Below are 23,154 nucleotides of genomic sequence, written 5' to 3'. Positions count from 1 at the left end.
CTTATCATTGGAGGTCCACTTTCTAAGTGGGAATCCCGCCGAACTCAGGGCACCCTGGAGCTCGCGGATAGCCACCTGCGCCTCAGTTCTGGAGTCGGCCCCCGCGAGGACATCGTCGACGTACATAAACTGTCGAATGATCCGACTGGCCTGCGGATACCTCGACTCTTCGTCGTCGGCGAGCTGTTGCAGGACTCGGATCGCTAAGAAAGGGGCACAGTTGACTCCGAAGGTGACCGTTTTCAATTCGTAGTCACGGATTTCCCCCTCGGGATTGCGAAATAGAATGCGCTGAAACGGTGTATGGTTGGGGTCTACCCAAATCTGTCGATACATCTTCTCGATGTCGGCATTGAAAACGAACCTAAAGTATCGCCACTTTAGGATTTGAATTGTGAGGTCGGACTGTAAGACCGGGCCCGCGTAGAGGATGTCGTTAAGGCTTGTCCCGTTTGCGGACGGGCTAGAGGCGTTGAAAACCACCCGCACCTTAGTGGTTGTGCTTTCGGGCTTGAGAACTGCATGATGCGGAAGGTAATACGTAGCGGAACGGCTTTTTGGAGAAACTTCGGCCATGTGGCCTAAGTCGAGGTATTCTTGGATTACCGAGTCGTATCGGGCCTTGAGGGGAGGATCCCTTTTTAGGCGCTGTTCGTTACGCAGAAACTGAGCCAGAGCGAAGGATCTTGAAGATGAGAGCTCGGACTCACCATGCTCAGGGTCGCGCAAGGGGAGCGTCACAACGTACTTGCCACAACTGTCCCTGCGGGTAGTTCGGACAAAATTGCGTTCACAGACCGCATCAGACTCGGAGACGATCTGTGAGGGCCCTTCCTCGACTTCCCAGAATTTGGTGAGGAGCTGGTCCAGCGAGTCGTCGGAGCCGCAGGTGACTCGTGTAGAGAAGGCGGACACATTTCGGGGGGCATTCGGAGATATGGGACCTGTCAACACCCATCCAAAAATGGTTTCCTGGCCGAACAGAGAACCACAAATATTCGCCTTGGAGTTGCCTAGGAGGACTGACGGAAGAATGTCGGCTCCTATCAAGACATCGATTTGGGAGCTCTGAAAGAACTTGGGGTCCGCAAGAGGTATGTCAGGAAGCCCCTTCAGAAAGTCTGGTGGGACGGGGTACGAAGGCAGACTCCCGGCCAACTGCGGAAGGACGTACGCTGCCGTTTCCAACTGCAGTCCGGGTCTGGAAGGCGCTCGAATGGAGAAATGGCAGAATTTCGTAGACTGAGCGGCAATGGTTTGGTTAAGGCCGGAGACTTGGGCTTGAATGGTCTTGAATGGCAGTTTCACGAGGTTGAATAGCCTCTCAGTAATAAATGTCGCCTCGGAACCAGAGTCAATCAAGGCACGCGCTTGGAAAGTGCACCCCAGATGGCAAATGTCGACGAGAGCGGTACCCAACAGGACGGCCTTTGGGCCGGAAGCGAAGCACACTTGTACGTCAGGGTGATCTTCGGAAGTGCTCGCGTTTCTTGGGGAATCCGCGGGCCGCGGCCTCGCTGGCGCAGACGGAGTCGGAGCGGTCGCGAATGGATTGCCACGATGCAGGAGGGTGTGGTGACGGCTGTGACACGTGAAACAGCTATGGGCACTTGTACAGTCCCGCTGCTGGTGCCCTCGTGCGAAACAATTCAGACAAAGCTGCTTCCGCTTGATGTAGTCGGAGCGACCATTCACATCCATTTCCAGGAAGCGCGGACAGACACGAATAGGGTGGTTTTCCCTGGCGCAAAGATCGCACCCTCTTGGGGCTGGAGTCACTCGGGCCTCATACGAGTTGAGCCGGCGCGCAGGGGCGCTTGCAGGGGTCGATCGGGGGGGAACTTGCCCCGAACTGCTAGGTCTGATATCGTCGATAGCCTCTAGAGTGCGGTGACGCTCAGTCAAAAACGAGTTCAGCTCGTTCCAGGTCGGAATTTCGGCCTTGTTGTGGACGGATTGCTCCCACATGGACAGTGTGGTTTTGGGGAGTTTTACGGACACCATGTATACCAGGAGACAATCCCAGGTTTCGACTTGGATTGAGGACATCGATAAGGCGGTTAGGCAACCCTGGATGGTGCCTTGCAGCTCTTTCAGAGCTGCTCCTGACTCTTGGGGGACTGCCGGAAGGTTGAAAAGGATTTTCAACTGGCTGTTGACGAGCAACCGCCGATTTTCGAAACGTTCGGTGAGACTCTGCCATGCGGAGATGAACCCTTCGTTTGTGAGAGGAGCCTTCGACACAATGGCATGGGCATCGCCACTTGTCTTTGACAACAGGTGGAACAGCTTTTCCACCGGTGTGAGGCGCGAATTCTGGATGTAGATCGCAGTAAAAAGGTCTCGAAACGTTGGCCACCGAATATAGTCCCCAGTGAAGACTTCTGTGTCCACTGGTGGCAGACGACAACCCGTAGAAGGGGGTGGTTGACTACTGGCGGAAGCCTGTGTGGGTTGGAAGGCAGCCCTGTCAATTACGCCCTGCAGCTGAAACACACACTTCGAAAACACAGAATAGCAGTAACTATACTTTGATTCTAGCTCTGATGCAATGTTCGTAGTGTCGTCGGATTCGGCAATGAGGTCGGAGCAGCTTTCGTAGCTTTTCTCAACCTTTTCCCACAGGGCCCGAATTTGGTCCCGGTGGACTTGGCACATGCCAGGGGGCAATCTGTCCGTGTCAGGGGCAGCCGGAGTGTGCAGGTTAGCCTCGAATTGGGTAACACGGTCCGTTGCGGCAATGAATTTTTTGAGGGCGATATCTATCGCCTTTTGAGCCATCTTGGACACGGATCGCGGAGATCTGGATGAGGTACTGGGGGCAGTGTCAAGGGCCTCTTGACTTTTTGCCCTTGGAGTGGCAGTGGCCGCCTTTGGCTTCAATTGATCAGGCCGCGGGGATCCGGACTGGGACCCTTCCAGAGTAATTGCTGGAATCAAAGGAGTCTGTTCCTCGTCTCCCGTGGGCATTCTTGAAATCGAATGGGTCGTGAATCAGTTGGTCGCCGCAGGAAATCCACACGGATTGCGAAGGAAAGACGACTCAACTCTGGTTCGCGGAAAGCCAGTGGACAGCACCAGTGACAAGAAAAAATGTCAACGGCAAGCGAAAAGAAATTTCTCAGCGGAGAAGTTCGGCAACGAACCACAAATGATGGATGGGAAGCGGTTGCAGCGATTGCTACTGCTGGCCGAATTATCGCTGAATGTCGGACCCGGGCTTTGGATTTTAGGAGCCAATTGTATATTTATATGTATATGTATATTCCGTGGTTCGGGCGTGGAGCTCGTATGTAGAATTGGAAACTTTCTTTATTAATTTTACTCCGTAATAAAGAGAGAAAAAAATTAATTTCAATGTGGGAAATAATTTAACGTGAAGTATTTGATTATTGACACGTAGTTGCCACGGCACCGAAAAGGCTGACTTAAAAAAAATATAACCCTTGGCGCTGGCTCGGAACAAAAAGATTAATTTTTTTTGTGTTGAAAATAATTAGCGTGAAGTATTTAATTAACTGCACGTAACTACGACGGCGCTGAAAAGGCGGAATTAAAAAGGAATGACCCTTGGCATTGACTTGGAAACCTCACTGTATTATGCCGTCGGCAAAGCAGTGCGTAAGCGGGGCGCTTACGAGAGATAAAGGCACCGAAAACCGAAAACAACAACAACCCCAGCGCGGCTGATGCGGCGGTCAGCGCGGGAATCCGAAACTAACCGTAAAGCGAAGTTTGGTTTTGCCGTCGGCAAAACACCGTATGAGCGAAGAGTTCAGGGAGCGAGAACAAAGCGGAACGCAAAGAAAAAAAAAACAACAACAAAAAACGTCTGCTGTGGCGGTTGTGCGGATTTGGAGAAATAAACACTTGCACTTGAATTTCTAATCTTGGTTATTTTCGTTTGTTGGTTTTATTGTAATTTAATTCCTATATGGGCGGGCAGAAAATATAATGACATATGTATGGATGGAGTTGGATACGCATGCAAAAAATATATGTATGTAAGTGGTTGGATGTATTTGCACAGTGGAACACCGCTAACGGCACTGCGGCGGCGTACAACAAAAATATATAGTTGAGGCAGAAAATATTTATATATGAACAAGCAGAGCGGATTTGTGTGGGGGTATGTGTTGGATGTTTCGACTTATGGTACAGTGGGAACACGAAGAGTGGACTGTATTTTTGGAATTTTGCATATAAATCTGTGAAGGCCTGTGAACCTTGCGTGGAGAAAACAAAAAAACCAAAATGGCACACAACAAAAAAAATATATATGTTGACACCGGCGTATATTAATTGAGCCTTTTTGTTTTATTTATTTAATTTGATTTATTTATTTTCACCACACAATTTCACTGTATTTCGGCGGAGACGGACTTGCGCGAAAAAAGTATATGCAGAAATTATCACACGTATGTCTGTATGTATGTTGATGTACATATGCCTTGGCCGTTGGCGAGTGGAGCGGAGAAGCGAAAGGAACAAAAGAAAACGGCAGGCAATATGGCGATCACACAAAACGGAGACGGAGTGGAAAAAAATTGACGGGAGAAAAAATTCGTAATAAATGGAATTTTCCTCAGACTGCCGTTGTGTCGGAAAAACTCGGATCTGGAGTTGACGCAAAAAGGAAAAATTATCTTGCAGCAGTGTGAACGAAATTGAATGTTCGGACCACTGCTGAAGACCGGCAGAGAGAGGGAGATAGAGGAGGCTCGTACTTATCTTGAGCGGAAAAATCACCGGAACTGCTGGCTGTGTTGCGGAAGGATATCCGTATCCGGCTCGAAGGACCAATGATTTGGAGGGGGGCGATCCTTCCACTGAAGATCCTTGAAGAGTAAACTCCACCGGCGCAGAGACCAGAAAAAACCCAGTAGAGAAGAAAAAGTCGGGGGCGTCGTGGATGCAATTCACTCGATGACGATCAGCTTTATTCGGCTGCATACATGGAACTAACTCTAAGCATAGAAAAAAGAGGCCAGAGAAGCTGGCTGCCGTGAGCATGGTGTTCGGAATGCACCCGAGGCCCGCGCTCGAGAGTGCGAAAGCGCTCAGCGCTGCGGGAGAGCGAGCGCGGGAGAGCAAGAGGGCGAGAGCGGGCGAGCGTTGCTACGCTGGGAGCGCTTGAGCTTTTGGACGCTCAGACGCTCGGCGGCCAGAGGGGGAACAGGGCCCCCTGGCGTGAACAAACGGACAATATCCTTGTCATATATAGGTGAAATTAATGGAATACCTAAAGTTATATATGATCAGTCAGGTACACCTATGATAAATCATACAGTAGAAATTAAGAATCTGTTAAATGAAATAAATGATTTAAAAACGCATAAGTTAAAATTGCATGAATTAGATTTTCATCGTATTACTGGCCATACCTCTTTAATATTGGCTATTATTATTATAATAATCTTGATTGTATATTTTGCGAGGAAAATAAAAATACGACGGCAATTGCTAGCCATAGCTATTCCCAGTAATATACTAAATGTTTAAGATAAAGCAAAATTGTTAAATCTAAGAAAACTTAAGAAAAATAATACAAAATAAAAATGAAAAGAAATAAATTTTTTTATGTATATTTAGCCATGATACGGAGGCCTTTGCAAAATGTTTGTTGCAAAATTAATTATATCGAATAAATAAATACTGTCCACTTACTTTTTATTGCAACTAATTTAAATGTACACCGAATCTTCCTGGCCCTTGGCAGAATGTTCACACATGAACATGTAAATAGATGAGATGCACTTGTTGTCTTGTCTATCTATAAGTACAACCGCCACTTGGGCCTATGTAATACAAGCAACCCGAAATATGACCTCCTGTGAGCGGTCTGCGTTTGCTATTGGGTTGACTGTGTGCACCCTTAGCGCACTTAGAATATTTCCCACGATCGGGAACTGTCCGATGCGTGGGTCTAAAACTAAGATCAAAAATGTACATTCTCATGTTAGCTATTTAAGCTAGGATTTGAATAAATAAAAATCAGTTTGAAATATTAACTCAGCAAATGAAGACGTGTTCTTATTTGGGCGCTATTCACCTCATAACACACTTCTTCACAGATATGGGGTAGAGCGGCAACCTATAGCCTGGCTGGGACAAATAGGTTGTCGAGAATGCTAACCGTCAAGTCACGAGTATCCCCGCTAAAAACAAAATCAATTCCAAGGATCTAATTATGTGCAGCGCATTTGCTTGCTAAGCTATGGACTCAAGTATCTCCTTTGCTACACAAGATAGAGTTGGAGAGCGTTAATTTCTGGTCTGACTTCCAAGTCACTCTATACTGGTTAAAGAGGGATCCGTCTACTTTAGCAACATTTGTCGCGAATAGAGCTGCTGAAATCCAAGAACTCCCAGAGAATATAGTCTGGCGTAATGTGCCTACGGACGAGAATCCGGCTGACTTAGTATGTAGCGCTTGCTCGGGTTAAAGATACTTTTGTAGCGCCACCTATGGGATGATCGCACCGAATTGCCACTCAAGCAGAGGACGGAATGGAAGATAAGATGAAAACAGATTTTTATCCGTGAGAGGAGCGATGACATAGGCTCGGGTGCAATGTCAGGTTTCGGTTGCGACCCGAAGTGGGTTCAAAAGAAGGGAGAGGGTTCCCGCTCGAAGCGCGGCGTCTCTAATGACATTGCGAAATCTGCACTGAAACGGAGAGGTTCCAAAAATCGGTCCGGCTGAAGTTCTACCTATAACCCGAAAAGCTAACGGCAGTGTTTAATATTTTGTGACCAGTGGTTTCATTCTGCGGCTAGGCCAGCTTTCCCTCAGTGTCCACGAAGAAATAGGGCGAAAAGCCTGGAGTCCCCTGGGTAAGCGAGTGCGGGAAGAGTGACGAAAAGTGTGCAGAATATTAACAGTGAAATTTTGGCTTAGGCTTGGGGCTCGAAAAAAGGGGTCAAGAGTTCCGACGTCTCCGTCTGGGAGGGCGCATCGACCTGGCCCGATCGGAAGTTGGATCGAGAAGCAGCAGCGAGACCGACCGTCAGCAGCAAGATAAGGAAACTTCCAGCCTCGGCCCTCAGCTAAGCGCAGAAGCGACGGAAGCAGCGGAAGCAGAAACGGCGGCGAGAGAAGTGCCAGAAATCCAATAAAACCTCCTCATAAATAGCAGCAGAGGCAGAAAAATTTAACCACCGCGCATACGCGCTAATTTTCGACCCATTTCTATTCTCCTCGTAGCATGAAAAAGAATATGTGAAAGGGCAAAGTCCAGAGGTTTAAGTAGCGGCTTTCTTCGTCTCTTTTATGTCCCATTTTTTTTTTGTCTCGAGCTGGAACCCAAAAGGAATCAAATGGGAAGTAACGCTTCGATTTCAAGCCAAGCCAGCGAAGAAGGCTAAAAGACTCTGAGATTTCTTTATTAGTTCCGGATGACTGCTGAGATTTATTTTTATTTAAATATATAGGTTAAATTTTAATTTTTTTTTTGCTTATTTTTCATCAGAGCTTAAGGGCGGTAAAAGAGAGAGTAGAAAGCCAAGATGGCGACATAGAGAAAGAAACCAAGCATAATTGTCCGCTTTTCCTAATTTTTATGTTGCATGAAATATTTAACTAAAACGACAGTAATTGTTTTGCATTCAATGGCACAGTGGGAAGATTCGGGTTTTTGTCGCTGAGAAGTGTGAGGCCTTTTATTTCTTTTCCCTCCACAGCTAGCACCGAGGAAAGCGCTTTCGTCGATGGATGTTAGTAATGAGTGAGTGATATGCCCATATTTTCCTATCTCTGGCCCCTGATCGAAATATAAAAAAAAATATAATGAAGTAATGACAATTGAGAGTGCCATAATTTAAAGGTTAATTTTGTCGGATCATCCCACAGTTCGGCTTTGCGTTTTTCTTTCTCTTTTGCTCGCGCCCCTGCTGATATAAATCCATTTTAATTGTGTAGGATTATGTTTTAAATTGTTTTACCTTTTATGTATTTTTAAAATTTAGTTTATGTTCGAAATTTATTTATTTATGTACCAGCATGTTAAGAAATATTATTTTTAATTTGTTAGAATAAAAATTATAATGTTTTAAAGGAATTTGAAAGTGGCCGCGGCTAGCGTATGCTTGTGATGTAGGGTAGCACGACAAAGGGGTCGCTCAGGCTATTATGCTCTGAGGCAGGAGCGACTGTAGGTAGGGAGGGCGAGCCAGATCCTCCGGGTCAGCAAAGGAGGTAAGAGGCGGTAGACAGCAGAAGGGGATCAATATATTCTGGGGCATTATTTCGACTGTTTGTGTGTTATCTCTATCCGGTTTTAATTGGCTTGTTTTAGCACGCGAGTATCGTAGTTATTATTAAAGGCAATCCGAGAGTCGAGCAAGACCACCACTCCTATAGCCGACGAGCCGCAGCCGGACACTATTTCCGCGTGCGCTCGAATCTCGAGGATCCATCCAGCCGAATATATAGTTAAGTGTAGCCGCTCGTTACATTTATAAATTATATAGATAAAGTAATAATAATAAAGATTGGCGCCCAAGCGTGTGGCCTCATATATATTTTTATGTGACTCACACACACACAAACACAGAAGTATTTGCCAAAAATTTTCTTTCAGTCAAGGGGTGGGCTTAAAACTAGGTTGTGTTGACAGGTAGTCACTAAGCCACGGTTGCTCCAGCTGTTAGGAAATCATAGTCTATTTCCACTCATAGTTGTTCGGAAGCAGGAAGACGGAAAGATGACTCAGAGTTGAAGTGTCTAGCCGGCCGCAGACGATAACATAGAGATCCGAAGTAGACAGACTTGTGTATACTCTACACAGTGCAGCCCGAGTCAGTGCACATCAGACGCATAGGACTAGCAGGTACATTTGCTTTCAGAAGCGAGAACCTGACCACGGATGATTGGCATGGACAAAGGGGCACAACAAATTTCATGGGGACTATTATCTTTCGATATTATTTGCATAGGATATACTGAGCGTTTATCTTTCAGAAGAGAAACTCAGGCCACAGATAATAGCGGAAGACATATACCCGAAATAAACGGAAGAGTAGGAGCATCAGCCGCTTGGACGGCAGACAGCGAAGCTTAGTCTGACCGCGGCGAAACGCTCCGTGTTGTTGTTGGTGGTTAGCAATGAGCAACGCATTGTTGTTATTGCCAAACAGCGATAAGCAACGCTCGTCAATTTTTCTAAATTCTCTTTTGTGCTGTTCGAAACCTTTTGGTTGTAAATAAGTGCATTTTAATTGCAAGCATTGCTATGCTTGCTGGCCGACTTATATTATTGATTTTTGATTTTGATTTTGATTCTGATTTTTGATTTTTGATTTATGTCTTTTGATTTTTGATTTTTTGATTTTTGGATTTTTGATTTTTGATTTTTTGATTTGTGATTTTGATTTTGTATTTGGGACAAAGTTTTGTTTATATTTTTCATATTATTTTGTATTATCGTTAGTTATCTGCGTTTAAATAATTTTTTTTGTATACTTTATTATTAAAAACATTTATTAAAAGAACCTAAAATTCCTAGTTCTGAGGAAAGCCGGAGTTTAGTTGTGGAACTTGGATAAATTCTATATTTATTTATTTTAGACTTTTAATTTTTTTTTATTTCTTAATTTCCTTATAATTTTATCGTTAATTATAGTTTTAAATAATTGCATTTTGTCGTTTTTTATTTATTTTATCGCTTTATGGTGGGTGTCTCGTAGGCGTCCCATACTCATTACTCCGTTTTTGCCAGAAAAATTTTCTTTCGAGAGATCATGGATCCAGAAGCTTCGGGGTCACCGAAATGCATGCTCTGCGACAAGACCTTGTCGCCAGACCAAGTGACACGGGGAAATTGTGGACATTCATTCCACAAGGAATGCGCGGAAGCATTAGTCAGAAAGCAGGGTAGTTGTCCAGGTTGCGAGGCCAAGGGAACTGCCAGCAAGACGGCAAGGACCCCAGTTGCTAAGAAGGCAGCCACAAGCAGCATTGACGCAGAAGCGATCAGTAGAATAGTGGCGCAACAACTTAAAACGTTGCAGCACGATATGCTAACCACGCTATCTGAGCAGATGGGGCAAATAATTCAGGCAAATTTGGCGGCACAGAGGCACGAGCCACCGAGATCAAACGAATTCGTCCATAACTTCGGAGTCCAATCAGTGTCAGGGGATATTGAAGTCCAAGATAGGCCCACCTCCGCCTTTTCCAGCTCGGATTTGGGCAGTCGTCCTGATAAAGTCGGACAAATCATCAGCAGCTGGAAGTTGCGATTCAATGGGGCTCAAGATGGGTTAAATGTTGATAAGTTTCTATACCGAGTTGAGGCTTTAACACGGCAGACACTAAATTCGCGGTTTGATTTGGTCTGCGGCAACGCCAGTGTGCTGTTCGATGGGAAAGCGCGAGAATTCTATTGGCGTTTTCACAAAGAGTCAGATAGCTCAAGGTGGGATCTGCTTACAGAAGCTTTACGCAAGCAGTTCCGAGATACGAGAACGGATGTGGATCTGAGAGAGTCAATTCGAGATAGGAAACAGAGAGAAAAGGAAAGCTTTGACTCTTTTTACGATGCCATCGTGCAGATAACGGACTGTCTAGAAGTTCCAATGCCAGAAAAAGATCTTATTGAAACACTTCGCAGAAACTTACGGCCGGAAATACGGCATGAGCTTTTAAACGTAAGAATAGATTCCGTTCAAAAGCTTCGCGATATTTGTCGGCGTAGAGAAGGGTTCTTTGAGGACGTTAAGCGTACTTATGGATATCAAAAGCCAGCTCCTTATCGGAAGCAGGTATCTGAGCTATTGCAGGACTATTTCTCGGATGACGCTTCGGAGTTTTCCGACGCGGATCAGGTAGCGGAGGTAGACGCACTTGCACTTATATGTTGGAATTGTAGAAAAGAGGGGCATCGTTATCATGATTGTGAAGAAAAAAGAAAGATATTTTGCTACGGCTGTGGCGCCCCGAATTCTTATAAACCATCCTGTCGCAAGTGTCAAAAAAACTCGAAGCTGAACACACGACCCCGACAACAGCCGTGTGTTCCTCGGGAAAAGCCAGCGAATCTAGATGTCAACTAGCTGAGTATTTCGAGAAATTAGAGGCAGATACTGTCGGCAATCCGCCGCTTTTCTGGCCTCAGGCTTTGAAAAACAAGCTAATACCGAATATATCAACAAAAATAGCTAAAACGTGCTCGCGAAATGCAAAGAGGATTAGGAACTTTTGGCAAGTGGCAAAAACGATCGACGCCATCAGATATAAAAGCCAGGATAGACGCCCATATGCTGAAGTTCGCCTGTTAGACAGAGTGGTACTTGGCCTTTTAGATACTGGTGCATCCATGAGTGTTGTGGGCGGGAATCTGGCCGAACAAATCATCAAACAGAGAATACCTTTTAAGAGGGTGGCAACCATAGTAAATACAGCCGATGGTCAACAGCAAAGAGTGATAGGTCGATTTAAAACTCCGATTCAGTATGAGGAAAAGAAACAAGAGCTTGATTTATATATCATTCCTTCGCTGAGTCAGGATTTATATTTGGGTATCGATTTTTGGACCGCTTTCGACCTGTTGCCTCCTGAGATGAGTATAGAGGAATTGTCTAGTGACGCGCATGTTCTGTCTGATATCCAGCAAGCCAAATTGCAGGCAGTCATTGAGCAGCTTCCATCTTTTGCGGTTTTGGGTTTGGGAAAAACGAGCATGCTTTCGCATTCAATCGATGTTGGGGAAGCCAAGCCCGTAAAGCAAAGACATTTTCCCGTTTCGCCAGCTGTAGAGAAGTTGCTCTATGAGGAAGTCAATCGCATGATTCAGCTCGGTGTAATCGAGGAATCAGATAGCCCTTGGTCTTCGCCCGTGGTATTGGTGCAGAAACCAGGGAAGGTGCGACTTTGCCTCGACAGCAGGAAGGTGAACGCTGTGACAAAGAAAGATGCATATCCTTTGCCACAAAAAGATGCCATACTCAATCGATTACCCAAAGCAAATTTTATTTCTAGCCTCGATCTTAAAGATGCGTACTGGCAAATTCCATTAGATCCGCAGTCGCGCGATAAAACCGCATTCACGATCCCGGGCAAGCCATTGTACCAATACAAGGTAATGCCTTTCGGTTTAACGAATGCATCGCAGACAATGACTAGGCTGATGGATAAGGTAATACCAGCGGAACTCAGAAACGAAGTTTTCGTGTATCTAGATGATCTCTTGATTGTCTCAGACAGCTTTGAGGGTCACTTAGGGGTGTTGAAGACAGTTGCTAGCCACATAAAAGCCGCTGGTTTGACACTCAATGTGGAGAAGAGTAAATTTTGCATGAGGAACGTTAAATATTTGGGCCATATAGTGGGCGAAGGAGTAGTGCGAACGGATCCAGATAAAATATCTGCAATGACGGATTTTCCGTTACCAAGATCTTTGAAGGCATTAAGAAGATTTCTTGGAATGGTCGGTTGGTACCGGAAATTCATAAGCAATTTTGCAGCGGTATCAGCTCCTTTGACTGATCTCTTAAAGCCCAGGCAAAAATTTGTTATGACTCCGGAAGGAGAAGAAGCATTCACAAAATTAAAAGAGATGCTTTGTTCTGCCCCAGTTCTTCGTAGTCCGGACTTCAGTAAGCCATTTTATATCCATTGCGATGCTAGCAACTCCGGAGTTGGAGGAGTGTTAGTGCAGAAATCGGAAAGTGGCGAAGAATGTGCGATAGCTTTTGTCTCGAAAAAGTTGAACAAGGCTCAGAAGTCGTACACTGTTAGCGAGAAGGAGTGTTTGGCGGCAATTATTTGCATAAAGCGATTTCGAGCTTACGTGGAGGGCCATGATTTCACTGTCATCACTGATCATGCGTCCCTCAAGTGGCTTATGTCCCAAACGGATTTAAACTCTAGGCTTGCTCGGTGGGCGTTGAAACTTCAAGGCTTCACTTTCAAAATTGAGCATCGGAGTGGTAAGCTGAATGTGGTCCCTGATGCGTTATCCCGAGTCAATGAGGAAGAGATAGCGGCCGTAGATGCAAGTCATGGGCTATTAGTTGATCTTGAATCTTCCCATTTTTGCGATCCTGACTATGTAGAGTTAGTCGAAAAGGTTGAGGCTAATGCAAGTAACATCCCAGATTTAAAAGTAACTGACGGATTTCTCTATAAAAAGACAGAGCATTTAACAGGAGACCTGATGCATGATAAATTTTGTTGGAAGCTATGGATTCCTATGGGCTTGGTGCCCGAAGTTCTCAGGAAGGCTCACGATGATCCCTTAGCCTCTCATGGAGGGGTCCATAAAACTCTAGAGAGGATAAGGAGATATTATTACTGGCCTAGATTAGTGAAGGACGTGAAGGAATACATTCAGGCGTGCGACACCTGCAAGATGACTAAGGCTCCCAATAGCACATTGAGACCACCCCTGGGAGTAGCTCCAGAGTCCGCGAGGCCTTTCCAAAAGCTATATGTGGATTTTTTGGGTCCGTATCCTAGGTCTAGAAGTGGGAATGTGGCCATATTTATCGTCCTAGATCACTACAGCAAGTTCGTTTTCCTTAAGGCGGTGAAGAAACTGACAGCGGATGTTGTTGTAAAGTATATGCAGCAGGATCTATTCCACACCTTTGGTGTCCCTGAGACTATTATCTCAGACAATGGATCTCAGTTTAAATCGGAAGTATTCCAAAAGCTGTTAAGGGAATACAAGATTTCGCATACTTGTACTGCAGTTTACTCGCCCCAAGCTAATGCGTCCGAGCGAGTGAATCGATCCGTCATAGCTGCCATACGATCGTATGTACGCAGCGACCAGAAAGATTGGGACGAGCAGTTAAGTAGCATCTGCTGTGCTCTCAGATCAGCGGTCCACTCAAGTCTAGGCACGTCACCTTACTACATGATCTTTGGGCAGCATTTCATCTCATCAGGTGCAACTTATAAATTGCTGAGAGCTCTCAATCTGCTCGAAGATAGGTCTCTGGCGTTCACGAAGGAGGATTCTCTAGAACTTGTTCGCAGTAAAGCCTTGGAGGTGATGAAAAATCAATTCGAAAAGAATGAAAAGAGATACAATTTGCGATCAAAGGAAGTATCTTTTAGTGAAGGCCAAGAAGTCTACCGAAGAAATTTTAAGCAGAGCAATTTTGCAGCAGGGTATAATGCGAAATTAGGTCCGTCCTTTATAAAAGCAAGGGTAAAGAAAAAGATTGGACAAGCTTATTATGGTCTCGAGGACTTGCAAGGGCGTTATGTTGGTAGGTTCCATGCCAAGGACATAAAACAGTAGCCTCGCAAGCTGTTTTATCAGTCTTGGAGTGTTGACCCCCAAGTCTGATCTTGGTGGGGGGGTATTTCTGTAGCGCTTGCTCGGGTTAAAGATACTTTTCTAGCGCCACCTATAGGATGATCGCACCGAGTTGCCACTCAAGCAGAGGACGGAATGGAAGATAAGATGAAAACAGATTTTTATCCGTGAGAGGAGCGATGACATAGGCTCGGGTGCAATGTCAGGTTTCGGTTGCGACCCGAAGTGGGTTCAAAAGAAGGGAGAGGGTTCCCGCTCGAAGCGCGGCGTCTCTAATGACATTGCGAAATCTGCACTGAAACGGAGAGGTTCCAAAAATCGGTCCGGCTGAAGTTCTACCTATAACCCGAAAAGCTAACGGCAGTGTTTAATATTTTGTGACCAGTGGTTTCATTCTGCGGCTAGGCCAGCTTTCCCTCAGTGTCCACGAAGAAATAGGGAGAAAAGCCTGGAGTCCCCTGGGTAAGCGAGTGCGGGAAGAGTGACGAAAAGTGTGCAGAATATTAACAGTGAAATTTTGGCTTAGGCTTGGGGCTCGAAAAAAGGGGTCAAGAGTTCCGACGTCTCCGTCTGGGAGGGCGCATCGACCTGGCCCGATCGGAAGTTGGATCGAGAAGCAGCAGCGAGACCGACCGTCAGCAGCAAGATAAGGAAACTTCCAGCCTCGGCCCTCAGCTAAGCGCAGAAGCGACGGAAGCAGCGGAAGCAGAAACGGCGGCGAGAGAAGTGCCAGAAATCCAATAAAATCCTCATAAATAGCAGCAGAGGCAGAAAAATTTAACCACCGCGCATACGCGCTAATTTTCGACCCATTTCTATTCTCCTCGTAGCATGAAAAAGAATATGTGAAAGGGCAAAGTCCAGAGGTTTAAGTAGCGGCTTTCTTCGTCTCTTTTATGTCCCATTTTTTTTTTTGTCTCGAGCTGGAACCCAAAAGGGATTAAATGGGAAGTAACGCTTCGATTTCAAGCCAAACCAGCGAAGAAGGCTAAAAGACTCTGAGATTTCTTTATTAGTTCCGGATGACTGCTGAGATTTATTTTTATTTAAATATATAGGTTAAATTTTAATTTTTTTTTTCCTTATTTTTCATCAGAGCTTAAGGGCGGTAAAAGAGAGAGAAGAAAGCCAAGATGGCGACATAGAGAAAGACACCAAGCATAATTGTCCGCTTTTCCTAATTTTTATGTTGCATGAAATATTTAACTAAAACGACAGTAATTGTTTTGCATTCAATGGCACAGTGGGAAGATTCGGGTTTTTGTCGCTGAGAAGTGTGAGGCCTTTTATTTCTTTTCCCTCCACAGCTAGCACCGAGGAAAGCGCTTTCGTCGATGGATGTTAGTAATGAGTGAGTGATATGCCAATATTTTCCTATCTCTGGCCCCTGATCGAAATATAAAAAAAAATATAATGAAGTAATGACAATTGAGAGTGCCATAATTTAAAGGTTAATTTTGTCGGATCATCCCACAGTTCGGCTTTGCGTTTTTCTTTCTCTTTTGCTCGCGCCCCTGCTGATATAAATCCATTTTAATTGTGTAGGATTATGTTTTAAATTGTTTTACCTTTTATGTATTTTTAAAATTTAGTTTATGTTCGAAATTTATTTATTTATGTACCAGCATGTTAAGAAATATTATTTTTAATTTGTTAGAATAAAAATTATAATGTTTTAAAGGAATTTGAAAGTGGCCGCGGCTAGCGTATGCTTGTGATGTAGGGTAGCACGACAAAGGGGTCGCTCAGGCTATTATGCTCTGAGGCAGGAGCGACTGTAGGTAGGGAGGGCGAGCCAGATCCTCCGGGTCAGCAAAGGAGGTAAGAGGCGGTAGACAGCAGAAGGGGATCAATATATTCTGGGGCATTATTTCGACTGTTTGTGTGTTATCTCTATCCGGTTTTAATTGGCTTGTTTTAGCACGCGAGTATCGTAGTTATTATTAAAGGCAATCCGAGAGTCGAGCAAGACCACTACTCCTATAGCCGACGAGCCGCAGCCGGACACTATTTCCGCGTGCGCTCGAATCTCGAGGATCCATCCAGCCGAATATATAGTTAAGTGTAGCCGCTCGTTACAAGTATCACGTGGAACAGATATAGGGTTTGAAGCGTACTCTATGGGAAAATGGACCTGAACTCTTACTGCGAAATCCAGACGAGTGGCCTAGTTCTCATCAGATTGAGGTATCACAGGAGTTATAGTTGTCCGAGAATAAAAAAAGCGTAGCAGTATGTTCCGTCAACCGAGTGTCTTTATTGAACTTGTTGGACGATGTTCGTCATTTAATGAATTAATGCGGATAATGCATACGTAAATCGATTTATTCAAGGGAAAAAGCGTCAACGCGATGTTGTTATTTCGGCCAACGAACTGAATCTGTCGTTCCTTAGGAGGATCCAAGTACTGCAAAGAGATGAATTCGAGTCAGAATATGTCAAGATAGAGAAATCTGAAAGTTTGAGTCCACATCTACAAAGTCTATATCCTTTCATACACTCCAGCGAAATAGATGGTGTAAAGTTTCAATTAATTCGCGTTGGGGGAAGGTTAATAAACGCGCAAATTCCGTATGATGCCAAATTTCCGCTGTTACTGCCATCGAAATCAGAATTCGTTTCGTTGTTTCTTCGCAAATTGCATCGGACTCATTACCACGCTGGTGTCAAGATGTTGGTATCACTTTTGAGACAGCAGATATGGCTTAACAATGCTCGAGGAGCATGCACAAAAGTTGACCGAAGCTGCGTACACTTTTTTAGGTACAAACCAGTGATAATGGACCAGATAATGGGTAATTTTCCCGCCGATAGGGTCAAAATAGCTAACCTCTTTTTGGTTTGTGGGGTAGACTTCTGCGGTCCATTTTACGTATCATTGAAGATCCGCGGTAAGCCCCCAATTAAGACTTCTGTGGCCGTCTCGTGTGTTTCTCGTCAAAGGCTGTTCACCTTGAGCTTGTGATAGACCTATCCACTGACAGTTTTTTATCTGTTTTTAAAAGGTTTTTCGGGAGGAGAGGGCTGCCGGTGAAGGTGTACAGCGACAACGCCACGAATTTCGCAGGAGCGAGCAACGTGCTTCAGGAACTGAACGCTGCGTTTCACCACAGCAAGGATCAATTGAGAGGGTACGCGGTTTAGAGAGGCGTTGAGTGGTGTATCATACCGCCGAGGTCACCACACTTCGGAGGACTCTGGGAGGCAGCCGTCAAGTCCGCCAAACATCGACTGCTGAGAGGGTTCGGCAACGCCAAGCTAACGGCCGACGAATTGAGCACCCACCTGGTCGAGGTAGAGGCGCTGCTCAATTCTCGACCAATCGCATCGCCTGGCAACGATCCCAACGATGGAGAGGCGCGGACACCAGGACACCTGCTGATCGGTCAGGCTCTGCTTTCGCTGCCGCTCGAGTCAGGCACAGGCGTAACTTCCAGCAAGACCGGATGCGGGTATTTGAGGCATTGGCGAATGCTGTCCGCTCTCAAGCAGCATCTTTGGGACAGTTGGTCCAAGGACTACCTCGTCAGCCTGCAGCATCGCAACAAGTGCAGCACAGGATGAAGCGATTTGGAGGTCGGTCGCTTGGTGTCCGTACACGAGGACAACTCGCCCCCATAACGGTGGCTAACAGGGCGCGTGTTGGCAACAACAGTCGACGGGGACGGTAAAGTGCGTGTAGCACAAATTCGGACGTCAGGAGGCGTTATCAAACGCGCCATCAATAAGCTGGCGCTCCTAACGAGGAGGATAAAGCGCCGGAGGCCTTTAACGGGGCCGGAATGTTAGAGCAGTAGGTTAAGATTATATTGTTAGAAATTAAATTACATGGAGAAACAAGAAAGGAAGCTAACTTCGACACACTTATTAATTATAATGCTGAAAACACACACAAAACAGCGTTTTATTACATTTTACCTATACTTATTATGTTTACAGTTTGACAGTTTTACATTTGCATTTTTACATTTTCTCTATATCTACCGATCGCTTCTATGGCAGCTATATGATATAGTTGTCCGATTTTTATGAAATTTATACCAAAATTCTAAAATATATCTCAGAGTAGATGAAAATACGTTAAAAAAAAACGAAGTTAAATTTTTTTTCCTATTAATTTCCTGATCGTTCCTATGGCAGGTATAAGATATAGTCGTTCGATTTTCATACAATTCCTATAGAAGACCATATGCAAAGTTTCATTCAGATAGCTTTAAAACTAAGGGACTAGTTTGCGTAGAAACGGACAGACGGGCGGACAGACGGACGGACGGACGGACGGACGGACGGACATACGGACATGGCTAGATCGACTCGTCTGTTGATGCTGATCAAGAATATATATACTTTATAGGGTCGGAAAGGTCTTCTTCACTGCGTTGCGAACTTCTGACTGAAATTATAATACACAGCAAGGATATAAAAATGGAACGAATGAAATGTAAACAATGCAAAAACAAGAAAGGAAGCTAACTTCGGCACGCCGAAGTTTGTATACCCTTGCAGATTGGTTTTGATATTTATATTATAAATTCTAATGCTGAAGACACACACAAAACAGAGTTTCATTATATTTTACCTATACTTATTATGTTTACAGTTTGACAGTCACAGTTTCACATTCCCAGCATTACATTTTCTCCACATTTACCGATCGCTTCTAAGGCAGCTATATGATATAGTTGTCCGATTTTCATAAAATTTATACCAAAATTCTATAATAATAAAAAAAGCTTATATCTTAGAGTAGATAAAAATACGTTAAAAAACAACGAAGCAATAATTTTTTTCCTATTCATTTCCCGACCGTTTCTATGGCAGCTATATCTTATAGTCGTCCGATTTTTATAAAATTTTTACCAAAATTCAGAAATAATATAAAATGGCCATACTTAAAAAATGGAGCAAAAGTGTTTAAAAACAGCAATGTTATAATTATTTTTCTAAAAATTTATCGAACATTTGTATGGCAGCTATATGATATAGTCGTCCGATCCGGCCCGTTCCGACATATATAGCAGTGAGAGTATATAGAAGACTATATGCAAAGTTTCATTCAGATAGCTTTAAAACTGAGGGACTAGTTTGCGTAGAAACAGACAGACGGACAGATGGACAGACGGACAGTCGTACATGGCTAGATCGACTCGGCTGTTGATGCTGATCAAGAATATATATAGTTTATAGGGTCGGAAACGTCTCCTTCACTGCGTTGCAAACTTCTGACTGAAATTATAATACCCTGCAAGGGTATAAAAAGCTTATCGTTTGCACGCTTGCACTCAGCCGAGCTGAATAGCCGAACGCATAGCTTTCATAGCGAGGCAATTCGGATGCTGCTTGTAAAGGTAGTAGTTTAATGTTATTATAAAAGTTATATATTTTAGAATACATACATGAATAAGGAATTTTATGTACTTTTAAAACTTACGGTTAAAACCCCGGATGTGATTTTATTGTGCCAAATGTTTAAAGTTGGTATATATGGCGAGGTTGATGTATTAACGCCATCTGACTTTTGAAGTTTTGACATAACAAAACTAAATGTATGTGCGGACATAGGTCCAGTGCCATAAAAGAAATCCACAACATAGTCATTCAAGTCAGGTCTAAAAGTAAATGTTGAAGTTAATATATATAATATAGGTTACTTACGATATGTTTTATTGAAGATTAAATCAATATTACATATTTTGTAAAGAACGGATTAGAGTACTAAAAAAATAAAAATAGCAGTGAGACCTTCGGCGATCTTTCAAGTTCATTCCTTTGCAGGGTATTAAAATTTAAGACAGATATGTGCAACATCTTTATTGACCATTTTCGACCCTATTAAGCATCAACAGCGGAACCATGTTTGGTTTGTTTTTCAATAAAAAAAATTACAGTAATAAAGAAATATGACTTAATTATATACTAGACTAAGTTTCAATATTAAATCTCCTTTACTTTTGCATATGAAATCTAACGCCATAAATATAAGTGTAAGCTTGTCGTATTAGGATAATCACTTCATAGCATTGCCCGTTCGTCGGTTTCCCGATCACACGCTCCTGTGTTCCCGATCTTCACCTTGCTCGGGGGCTCAATAATCCCAATAAATCTGAGGCGCATTCGCTTGGAGTTACACCACGACGCCTGACTTATTTTATTATCTCAACGGTATTCGTAGTGGAAGAATCGCCCCTCTACAAACTTTCGAGCCGGATACGGATATCCTCCCAGAATTCTCATATCCATCCCTTCACCAACCCGTTTGTTTTCCCCTAAAAGATAAGTATGAGTTTCCTTCCGTTTCCTTCTCACTGACGTCTTCAGAAGTGATCCGCATATTAAATTTCGTTCACAAAGATCCACAGTGTAAGATTTTGCCAAACCAGGACGTTTTAATTCAATTTAGTATTTTTTGGAACCTTAACTTGAAATTTGAAACGAACATTCCAGCGAGCCCAAAGAAATAGTTACGCTTCGAAATAGGGGTGTGGCATTTGTATAGGCGTAAAAATTACAAAAAGTATATTGCGACGCCTCTTTCTAGGAGGCGCACAACACTAATATCCAGATATTAACGCAGACAGACAAGGAGTCGGTATATCATATATGTTTGTGGGGAAGACAACGAATATGCCACCCTTTAGTTTATAATAAAAACGCAAGATAGGTAATTAATATAAGCCGTGTTTAATTTTCGTGTATCTTTACTCGGAGCTGCTGACTGTGTGTATGTAAGCTTGGCTTCAGAATATATATATGTTTATGAGAGTACAATTGTAGTTTGGCTGCATAGATAACGCGACAGCTTAGGCGAGATAAGAAAGAGTAGAAAGAGAAAACATAAGAGCGCTGCAGCTGCAGTGGTACACCTATGCGCGCGTGTCTTGGTGCTGGCGGTCTGCTCCGAAAAATATACTAGCTTAGATTCTTCTACTTTATCATAGATATAAGTTGGCACTGAAGCCTTGTAAATTCTTTTATGTTCCTTAGATTAACGATTATTATAGATAATCTTTGGAGCCGACTAAATTAAAATAAGCAAATGCTAAGCTTAACACCCGGAAATCTGGTGAATCGGGAAAGTTATTAAATAATCGATACCCAAGCCGAGTCAGTTCCGATCCCAGGGAACTAGTTCGCGAAACCGAAGCTCACGCAAAATACGATCGCTAGAAATTCCGCTTTCCAGGCTCTTCCGCCAACGAAACTTGCCAACGCCAGACGTACACCCACACACACATAGATACCCACAGTACCGGACTCGGCTGATTCAGCAATTCAAGCCGCCTCAAGAACTTGCAGGTAGGGGGGCGGGGGAACTCTAGCCTCTCTTCCCTGCAAACGCCTTCCACTTTTACTTTTACTCTTCCACAAGTCTTTTCTCCCTGCGTTTTCTTTAGGCACACAAACACAGCCGATCGCAGCTGATCCCAGTGTTGAGCAACGCTATCGCTGGGGCTTTTAAAGCCGTGCTGAACAGCACGACACTTTTAGTGTTGGAAAGCGCTTGCGGCTAAACTTTCCCGCCCTGCCTCGTTTTAAATTTTAAATTTAAATTAACTATCAACCGAGGCCGTGCAAGGTCGAGCAGCTGGCAGGCTGGCAGGTCTCGGAACTGACCAATTTCCGATTCCCCGCTTAGGCGGTGTTCCGATCAAGGACCTTCGGGGACTGAGTTGGGGCGGTATATCCCCAGTCGTAGAGCCAGGTGGAAATCCTTGGCTAGCGTGGGAGCCGGCCATGGAGGAGGAAAACCCCTTCGTGGGCAGATCAGCACTGGCGTGGCCGCCACCGAGAGACGAGGAAGAGGCAGCGGCATTCAGGAGGAGCAGTAAGCTCTCCCGATCGCCACAGCTGCACGAGACCCAAGAAGGAGGGCAGAGCTCAGACTCTACGCCGCCCCCCAAGAGGTTACGGGACCCTGCTAGCCCGGCTGGTTCACCAAGACCTACGCCGGCCAAGATGAGCAAGTCGTCAGAGGAGGCAGCATGCCTGCAGGATCTCTAGGAGATGGGCAAACGCTGCAGGAGGTCTCATCAAAAATGATGGACAAATCGACGCGGCATATTACCGTGCCGATGAGGAAGATGATCGCTAAAGTGAAGACCCTTCACTCGAGCATCCTCAAGGCAAGCAGAGCGGCCGCGGCAGGTGTCAGCGACAGACAGGAGAGCGGGTCGCGAATAGCCTGTGCCGGAAATGCGCTCAGAAAACGATGTCCGGCCGGAAGAAGCAGGCATCGGTCCAAGCCGAGCCCTGGAGAAGGCTAAGCCAGACGGACGTGCCGAGACTACCCGCACCAGTGCTGGCCCCGCCACCCATTCGTCTAGCGCAGCAGAAGAGCGCAAAGGCGCCCAAGAAGACCCGTGCGAACCCACCAGTGGCTGCTCATGATGCAGCGGAGCAGCATTTGACCGCCCGGAAGCCTGAGAGCCTGGCAAACCCTGGAAACGACTGGGAGGTCGTTGCGAGGAAGGCAAGGACAGCGCGCCGCACTCGCCCGGACGCCGCCATTGAGAAGACAAGCAGCTGTCGGACCTGGACGCTGTGTTTCAAAGGTTCGCCAAACCAACAAGGGCAATTTGCTCCTGGAGGTCGCGAAAGGTAGTGCCGAGAGCGCCATGGCAATGAAGGAGAGTATAGAGAAGGTGCTCGGAGATTCAGCGTCGGTGCGCGCAACGACAGCGGTCTCGAAAGTTATCGTCTTGGAGGTGAGCAATATCGACGATCGATCGCGACGAAGCAGGAGGTTTGCGCCACCCTCGTGGGGCAATTTAACTTCGAGGAGGAGAGGGTGAAAGTGAGGAGTATACGCCGCAGCTTTGCTGAAACCCAATCTGCAATAGACAGCCTTCCCGTCTCTCTTGCCAAAACCGTCCTCCACTGTGGT

General features: G+C 45.0%; 1 protein-coding gene across 1 annotated transcript in view; it reads right to left on the bottom strand.

Annotated features, from left to right (window-relative positions):
* LOC108081262 (aminopeptidase N) overlaps positions 1–23,154 on the bottom strand; it is a 791,205-nt gene that overhangs the window by 380,476 nt on the left and 387,575 nt on the right. Inside the window, exon 6 of the mRNA XM_041776406.2 lies at positions 19,702–19,879. Within this exon, the coding sequence (XP_041632340.2) occupies positions 19,702–19,879 (178 nt within the window). The remainder of the gene's footprint in view (positions 1–19,701; positions 19,880–23,154) is intronic.

This window comes from Drosophila kikkawai, chromosome 3L, assembly GCF_030179895.1.
Source record: "Drosophila kikkawai strain 14028-0561.14 chromosome 3L, DkikHiC1v2, whole genome shotgun sequence".
Lineage (NCBI taxonomy): Eukaryota > Metazoa > Arthropoda > Insecta > Diptera > Drosophilidae > Drosophila > Drosophila kikkawai.
Note: the sequence above shows the minus strand (reverse complement) of the source record. Positions and strands in the feature narration are given on the sequence as shown.